This window comes from Sander lucioperca, chromosome 7, assembly GCF_008315115.2.
Source record: "Sander lucioperca isolate FBNREF2018 chromosome 7, SLUC_FBN_1.2, whole genome shotgun sequence".
Classification (NCBI taxonomy): domain Eukaryota; kingdom Metazoa; phylum Chordata; class Actinopteri; order Perciformes; family Percidae; genus Sander; species Sander lucioperca.
The window spans coordinates 2,997,304-3,007,036 of record NC_050179.1 but is presented as its reverse complement, the minus strand read 5'-3'; the positions used below and the strand labels follow the sequence as shown (position 1 = coordinate 3,007,036).

At 39.5% G+C, this 9,733-nt stretch overlaps 1 protein-coding gene across 1 annotated transcript in view; it reads left to right on the top strand.

The window, feature by feature from the left end:
* Positions 1 to 6,280: 6,280 nt before the first annotated feature.
* Positions 6,281 to 9,733, top strand: part of mrpl23 (mitochondrial ribosomal protein L23) — a 55,178-nt gene continuing 51,725 nt past the window's right edge. The window contains exons 1-2 of the mRNA XM_031283113.1: positions 6,281 to 6,430; positions 9,327 to 9,449. Of these exons, the coding sequence (XP_031138973.1) occupies positions 6,411 to 6,430; positions 9,327 to 9,449 (143 nt within the window). The 5' untranslated portion in view covers positions 6,281 to 6,410. The remainder of the gene's footprint in view (positions 6,431 to 9,326; positions 9,450 to 9,733) is intronic.

Below are 9,733 nucleotides of genomic sequence, written 5' to 3'. Positions count from 1 at the left end.
CTGATTTAATGTCCATGTATATGAATGTACAATTAAAGCAATGATTGACTCTCTTTGTCATAACTTTCTGAAACCTAAACTTTATACAGATCATGTTGTCTCATTTGAATCCAGTGTAATTATCCATCTATTTCAACACAGGTCTTACTGTAACATGGTCATGGCTCTATTAGTATCCAACAACAACTTTATCAGACCAAAAAATAAGACAAAAGGAATCATGGCTTGAACAATGTTGTTATGTTTTTAGGTTAAGTTATCTTTCGTGGTGCTGTGCACAAGTTATCCAGTGTCGGTTGACATACCTTGAAGATCAGTTACCCCTGTCCCCGTTTATGCGTGTCAGCCCCCACCTCCGATCCATCATATAACTGGCAGGGGCAGAGACAGCGGATAAGGCTGTGGGAACCTGTGAGCACAACTGCCTCACTCCAAATACAGTTGATTTCAAAATCTCTGGAAATCAGCGCAGGATCGTGTGTGACTTTGTGGTGACATAGTGACAAACTTTTGGAATAGAACGAGACAGACGATTCTGTTGTTACTTCGCTTCTTGCAGTAAACAGATTGCTCTTCTATATGCGCACCAACTAGTTTGAGAATGAAAGACAAAGAAGCTTCACAGTCGGTTAGTGTGTCAGTTGCTGTCATGTGATCATTGGTGACATATTTATACAGTTCATTGCCTCAAGCTGTTTCCTATGTTGCATCTTATAAGTGCATTTGTGTGCATGTACATGTACTGTAGATGGATAACTGTTTGCATGTGTTTGCGTGTGCAGGCTTGCATTCAAACCAGTGAAATTCAAGTTCAACATGGGCCTTGTGGCAGCCATGCTCCTGGGTCAGAGGTCAGGCTTATGACATCAACGGAACATCCAGGGGGGAGGGTCTAAGTTTACACGCCATCCAGATTTCCCCCCGACTCCATCCCTCGCGGCTATTAATAGGCAGAGGACTGCTGCGTGGCATGCACCCGCTCCCAGTGAGAGTGTGAACATGGGACATGAAAAAACAGAGGAATCTGACCTGAACCGGCCACTGCCTCTGACCACTCATTTAGTGTTGATAGCAAAGGGGCATGGGTTTAATTAGGTGCGGGGCGGAGCGGCTAATGGGTTTGTGTGTCAAGTAGACAGCTTCATCCGGGCTAAAGAAAGTTCTAAGTTGCAATTATTAAAAAAAAATGTCATCATTAATTAGTTTAGTGTGTTAGCATGCTAATATTTGGTAATGAGCACTTAACATAAAAGTACAGCGTCAGCTGATAGGAATGCTTTTTAATTTTGCAGGTATTTTATCATACCCAAAGAATTGGACATATTCAAATTTTGACCAGATTATGGTGCTAAATGAAAAGTCAGGAGACCACCATAGCCAGTAGTATTCATTGTCTGGGAACAATGTCTGTATAAAATTGTTTGCCAATCCATCTAATAGATGTTGAGATATTTCAATGGCTAAATAAAAACTTTGATCAACTGGTGGTGCTAGATGAAAAATCATAGGATCACCAGAGTCACTTGGATTCATGTGCTAGGCAGCAGCAATGGCTGTACCAAAATGCATGCCAATCCATGCAATAGTTGTTGAGATATATCAGTCTGGATTAAAGCGTTGGGCCAACCGTTCATAGAGCCGTGCCATGAGGGTAGCAAAGTATGTAAGTATAGATCGGCTGACTTATTCAGTGGCCCATGGTTGATAACAAGCCACTTAGGCCTTCCTAGGACATCTATAGAACATCTGCTACAGATTGTCAACGAGGAATGAGAATGGTTTTATAAACAACTCCTGCCAAAAATAATAATTGGCTCCCCCGACACAGTTCAGTCTCATCTCTGACTGTGGTACATAACACACATAACATACTGTAGCCCAAGCCTACTGTATGAGCCTCGCCTGTGACCGCAGACGTTAACAGGCCACTGTTGAATCAGATGTGGACTCTCACTAATTGCTCTCTGTGTCTTTGATCATGTTCCTGTACCTGCTCTTCATCCACTTCTCTGTAGCTTCATGGTGCTACTGCTGCTGATCCAATCTTTGGATTAGGTGTTTTGCACATAAAGTATTATATAAAAACTCAAGTTATCACTATCACATGAGCAACTATTTAGGGGAATGATTCAAGGCATCAGTATTTCTCATGGACGGATGAAGTGGCTTCAGACGGAAACACTTAAACAGTCCTGTTACATGCAAAACTATTCACTTCATCTGACAAACTTTTCCTTTCCATCTTCATGCCTGGATCTTCAATTTACTGTTTCCATTTTTTCTTCTCTAGGATATTCAATACTGACAACTTTTCCTCCGGCTGCCTGAGAGTCGGAGGGGAAAAGTTTCCATACGGCCCCAGCGCCCGCTCTAGGCGGGACAATTTCTCTTCTTTCTCCCCTTTTGTACTGTGACACAAACAGCAACTTTCCACTGCCCCAGACCTGAACTTTCATTCCAATTCTCTCTCGAACTCTCTCTCTTTCACACACACAAACACATGCACGCAGGCACGCAGGCACGCAGACACGCAGACACGCAGACACACACACACACACACACACACACACACACACACACACACACACAAAAGTGGTGTGAGGTAAGTCTCACTTAGTTGGAAGTGTACTGAGGGCATTGAGTGTCTGAATTAAAATAAATATTAATTGATTGGTGAAGGGAACTCAACATTACCTTACATGTCCAACTAAGTATCGGTCTAAGTTATGTGTGTGCATGCATATACATTTGTGTGGGATAGGCTTTGTGAATGTGTGCGTGTTTGAATGTTGCGTGTCACACACTGAGTACTGAAACCATAAATGTCAGGCAGTTAAAGTGGCCAAGCCATTAACCAGAATATGACTTCTGCAAAACTGAAACATAAGAAGAAAAAAATATAATTTTCACAAAGTGCAAATTTAAAAGTAATGAGAGCAGCAGAACTCTCATAGGCTTTTGTCCCAGTCATTTGAAAAGCAATACAAGTTAAACTTAATTTTTAATCGGGTTTTTATTCTTATGGAAATCAGTGAAATTAGATAATGTGGTTAACTTTTATTTTCCATCAAAGAGCCCAACTGTGTGCATTAACAAACAGGCTTGAATCACATCTATAAATGGCAGAGTTGGATAACAGTGTGAGACCGGACTTTTGGCTGAAGGTTGTAGCGGTTCACATTGCTGGCCCCCTCCGCTCCCCTTAGAGCTGGCCTGATCTGCACTGGCTGCAGCCTTGCTAAACATTGGCTAATGAGTACAGCTACTGCTACTGCACCCACAGCAAGCTCCAGGTCTGGGGCCAAGGTAAGGGTCATAAGAACGTGGAAATCAACCTTACTCACATTTCACACACACACACACACACACACACACACACACACACACACACACACACGCACACACACGCACACACACACACACACACACACACACACACACACACACACACACACACACACACACACACACACACACACACACGCACACACACACACACACACACACACACACACACACACACAACATAGATAGGCTATAGGTGATGAATAATTTTTTTCCTCTAAATGATCATTCTTACAAACATAAAATCATATTTGGCTTTTTGCTAATGTATCTATTAATGTATTGATGCTTTAAAGAGGCACATTTTCACAATCATGTCATCACAAGCACATAGACACATTTACAAAGTCAGAGCCGGATTACCACCCACCTAGTGGTCTCCAGGGAAGATATAACCCGGGGTGGCCCTAACAAGCATGTGTTCCCCAACTTAGTTCTCCTTGATGTATGCATCATATCAACTTGAATATTAAATCTCTTAAAAAGACATTTACACAAAGGTCAGCTCTATGAGACAGGGTCTCTAGATTAGGTAAAAATGCAGGTGTGCAACATCCCAACTTCAAATCCAATTAGGCTTGTTGCATGTCGTTCCCTATATCACTCTCATAATTTCTTGTCATGTCTTTACTGTCAACTATGTAATAATGCCAAAAAATGCCTATAACATGCTGTTGCATTAAGGCCCTTTTCATTTCATAATATTTATATTGATCAGTTATTACAATTACCATATATATGTATTGTCACAGTGATTGTGGGGCATTTGGGGCCCCTAAGAGACTGGCGTGTTAGGGCAGTTGATAATCCAGTCTTGTAAAAAATTCATCATGTATCAAGTGCATTTTTTATTTTTACATAGTTAAGTTAATTTATGAGTACTGTATTTGTGTACACTGACTGAGCATGCACTACTTTTTATGTTACTATGTTTCACACCGTCTCAGGTACAAGTATTCAAATGCTGCAGGGACAATAATTTTGAAAGAAAGGGAAAGGATATTTCTGGCTCATCTGGGGATTTGAACCAGCAACTATCAAGTCACAAACCACTACTCTAATGCCATACATAAAAACACAATATTACTGGAACAGCTTGACCATTATGGCCTGTACTCTAATAAACACTCTCTGTATGTTGAATCATATTGACGTTAATGGAATACAATTTAACTTAATAATTTATTAAACATTTATTGTTCATTTATTGAACAATCTAATATTTCATTGTGTAATATGCAGTGGCAAGTACACATTAAAGTAGTTTTGAAAGAAACCTTCCCTGCCTTCCGCCTCACCACCTTTGTGAATCTCCAGTACACTTTCATATCAGCTGTCAGATGAGCCACTTTCAAAGCAACAAACAAGTAAATATTTAATATGTGAATATTTGAATATTTCTTTTTCTTGAGGCAAAACACTCAATAAATACCTGTGCCAACTGGTAAACATTACAACTGCATAATAATCAAATGCCTAACTGCCCTCGAGCACTGTCCACACACACACACACACACACACACACACACACACACACACACACACACACACACACACACACACACACACACACACACACAGTGTGGCACTATCTTTGTGGGGGACCCATCATTGACATAATGCATTCCCTAGCCCCTTACCCTAACCTTAACCATCACAACTAAATTCCTAACCTTAACCCTTACCCTAACCCTAACCATAACCTAATTCTAACCCTAATCCTAAAACCAAGTCTTAACCCTCAAACAGCCCTTTAAAGTTGTGGGGTCCAGCATTTTGGCCCCATAAAGCTGTCCGGACCCCACAAGTATACTGTATTCCCGGTTTTTGGACCCCACGAATATAGTTAAACAAGAAAACACATACACAAACAAACACACACACACACACACACACACACACACACACACACAAACACACACACACACACACACACACACACACACACACACACACACACACACACACACACACACACACACACACACACACACTCCATGGCATCTTAACTGATGGAAACTTCCCACCCTGGCATAGTATGGGCTGTCAGTATGGTCCATTTCCTGCCAGGTCTGAACAGGCTGAGCCAGGGACTCATGTTCCACTAAGGGGTCTTCAATCACTCCTACCGCTGCAGGCACATTGTAGTGCCTGTGAGGTCAGACGCCGGGGCAAAGGGTTTGAATGAGACAAGGTCTCCCTCTGCTGCATTCTCATCATATGTGTCCTAAGAAAATACTCACAGTAGTGACATTCCCAAAATGGGAACCCATTTAAAAAATAAATAAATAACACAAACTCTGTAGGTATTTAAGGAAGAGATCAGAGTTGGTCCAAGTGTAAAACATGCATTTACAGGAAAATTATAGCACTCAGAGTATTTTACTAATTTTCTAAGTGTCAATTAAATGTTTTGCATACCAAGGCTCTAATACAATTTCACCATCACTATCTAAATGTCTATCATGGATATCTACCTCTCCATCTATCAAACTGTACTGAATATCCTGTGTGCAACCTGAACTCTTGGTGCTCTTGTCCCATATTTTCAGCCATTTTCTTTTGATTTAGTGCTAAATATTAGACTTTCTCGCTACCTGTGTAATTGGCAGGCTATATGCCTTTGTAGTTCAGTGTTTTCAGATTTTAAAGACTCATTTGATATCTTTTAATTAAGATTTTATAGACTACGAAATATCATCCCAAAATCCTTTTTTGAAGTTCAGTGACAGAACTTGAATCTGAACAGGTCTAATTTAGGCTACTTCCTTGACCCAGTGTAGCTGCAGCAATATCAGATTTTAAAAAAGGCATTAAACTCTAGTATGACTACCCACAGTTCCTCTTGAATTCGTATTTAAAAGCTGCACGCCATTAATACATCCCAACACATCCACGATACATTCACGCTGCAGACCAAATGACGTTTTCATGGACCATATTCAATGCGCATGCGCCGTGCGAGTGTCCCCGGAAGTACAACCATGCATGTGTAGCATTTGACAACCTTGAAAAGACTACAAAACAACTACCTGATATCTTATGTCTCAAAAACCGTTCCAGTGATGCCAGTAACAAGACTATTGTAAGTGTCGAGTTTTTATTATCCTAGTTTCTATGCGTGAATACGCGACAGGACGCCCCAAATAGAGATTCAATCTTTGTTGTTCCGCCTTTCTGGCAGTTTGGTAAACTAGCAAATCCAGCTAACGTTAGCATGTCCCAGCCTTCTAGCTAGCTGCCCTGTAGTTATGGCTGAATGCAGCTTTTCGCACACGGTGTTTTATTTTTGTTTTACACATTGTCGGTGCGTTTTCTTCGGTTATGTATGCGATCACTGTAAATCTTAAGTGGTGTTAACGTAACGCAACAAGAACGTGATCCAGCATTAGCCAGCTATGCTAAAAACAAACTGCCGTAAACATGCAGCTAAAGTCGTAACGTTACAGTAACTATACGGGTTACCATGACACCCAGGTCGTTGTAATCATAGAGTCCAGTCATTTTAAGCCAAAATGGGGGTCTACATAGGACATATTGCAACAGAAGCAAACTCAACTGATTTTGTATCCTCAATATGTCCTGAGTAAGGAAAAAAAAGGCCCGAAGAATCCCATTAGGGGAAAGTTTCGAAAAAGACCCAAATATAGCCTATTCATACACATATTCATTCTTTTTCTCATGTTACGGGCTAACATTTTTACCTTTTAGATATCACCATGAAAATTACTGAGTTGATTACTTACATCAAGACAAACAAAAAATGTATTACAATTTTGTTTTCTTTTTTTTTTTTTTTCTTGGTAACATGAGCATAATAATGCATGCGCAAATTTGCATAAATACCACAACATATCAAAACATTGGATATAGCCAGGTGGAAATGTCTTGTAGAATCTTGTTGACATCTTACAGTAAAAGACTATAGAGGCAAACAAATATCACCATAAGGGGCAGAGATGCAGTCATTCATTCAAGGTCCACTCAACTGTCACTCAACTGTCACTAAGCTGTCACTAAGCTGTCACTCAGGTAAGAAAGATTTCCTTTTGTTTCTCCTACATGGATTATTCAACCTACGTTAATAAAACATACCTGGTGATCAACTACAATTTATTGGGAACATCTGGATGTGTGTTGAGCTGTGGTACGACTATTATTGGTGAGCTGCACAAACTCAATGCAGATGGCCTGTGACGAGAATGAAAATGATATTCTGGGTAGATGGGTAGCCTAAATGGGTTCCATTCAGACCTTAACATTAAGTCCTTTACTGTTATATGTCAACAAGATTCAACAAGACATTTCCACCTGGCTATACCCAATGTTTAGATCTGTTGTGGTATTTATGCAAATTAGCACATACATAATTAGATTATGCACTGTTTGCCCATGTTAACAAACAATTTAAAAAAACTAGTAATACATTTTTGTTTGTCTTGATGCAAGTAATCAACTCAGTAATTTCCATGGTGATATCTAAAGGTTAAAACGTTAGCCTATTCACATGAGAAAAAGAATGAATAGGTGTATGAATAGGCTATATTTGGGTCTTTTTCAAAACTTTCCCTTAATGGGATTCTTCGTGGCTTTTTTTTCCTTACTCAGGACATATTGAGGATACAAAATCAGTTGAGTTTGCTTCTGTTGCAATTTGTCCTACCTTTTTTTCATAAAATGACTGGACTATATGGTTGTAATGGTCTTTAGATAATAGTGTAACTCACCTGTGTCTATACCATAGACTGTAAAATACTTACATGCTGCATTGGGGCAATAATGCCATTGTAACATTCAGTCATGTTTGACTTTAACATTATTTGATTTTCCACAGATTGAAAAAACCTGTCTGTTTTGCTAATATTTTATTCGTCTATTCGTTTATTCGTCTATATGTAAGATATGCCTTATATGCCTGCTTAGCAGGCTCGATTCAATGTTAAAGGATAACTCCAGTTTGTTATTATATGTTTTTGTAGTTATAACTATCATTGCACTCACCAAATTAATTGCCTACATCTGGGAAGTTAGGGGCAGCTAGACGATCTGACAAACAGCAAGTGAAACCACATAATCTAAACCACTTAATTTGGAGGTAAATCTGAAAGTTGGCGTTGACTTTTTTTTTCCGACGTTTTTGACGCCTTTTTTTCACAGTTTGTTTTTGCTTTTTCCAACGTTTTAAATTGTTAAATTTTTCTTCAACACATTTTCAGCGCTTATTTCTACGTCCCATATTTTCTGATATAAAACAGAAATTTAAAACGGGTCAATGTGACCCGAAGTCAAGGAAAACAACGATGATGTATTCCTCCTCTGTCCAGTAATGGCCCAGCACCTTTGTATTTTCTTAAAAGAAGCTCTTAGCACTATTGTTTTTCTTTCAGATTTTTCTTTGTTAACAAAATGTAAGGAAAGACACGGCATCTCTTTTGTGTGACTACCAAAACAAATCTCAAACTTGCCATTTTGTGCCATTTTCATGTGAGCTGGGCACTTGCAAGAGCTGTGAAAAGGTTCCAGCTGATTTTAGTGAAAAAGCTCTGCTAAACCCTCTGTACACTTCCTGCCCAGCACAGAATAGCACACAGTCAATATTTCTTACCAGCTGGTGAACATAGTGGAGCATTTAGCAGCTAAAGACCCAAATACTTCCATACGTCATTACATACATAACATCAAGGCACAGCATGTGGTTTGTGTGATTTGGATGGCAAACCACCAACAGTGATCACATCCTGTGTGTTTTCATTACATAGCCCTCTTTTGATCTTTTATTTTATTTATTTTTTAAATCTCTGCTTTTTATCAACTTTTGACAACAATCGGTTATAGCAAATTAACCTAAAATTGCACCACACAATGCTAAATACATTACTACAGCTCTAATATCTTCCCAGTTGTTAGTGTGATGATTGTAGGAAATACTACTGGATGTCTGGCAATGATACTAGATGATAAGAGTCTGCCTCTGCCCTCAGATACCCTCTGTTCCAGCTGGGAAACCCTCAGCTGAGGATCTTCAGACCCAACTGGTTCCTGACTTTGGTGAGGCCGGGAAAAGAGCAGCCTCCTGACACTGTCCAGTTTCGCATCCCAATGGAGTAAGTTTTTGATTTTTCCTGTCATTGGGTAGAGGTGCATTAAAGGAAATACAAAGGCTGAGTACTCCACTGTAATCCCATACTTTGGTATCTCAATCAAAAGGATTACTATTAGGAATGGCAATTGAGAGCTGGTGATTGGTGATAGTGATTTAAGGTTCATTGTTGGCAGTGCTTTCCATTAAATGCGTTGTTTTAAGGATCTTAAAGGTGAGTGCTTAATCTCTTCACTTTTTCATTAACTGATTGAATAATTTTGTTTATGAAATAAAAAAAGTGAACAA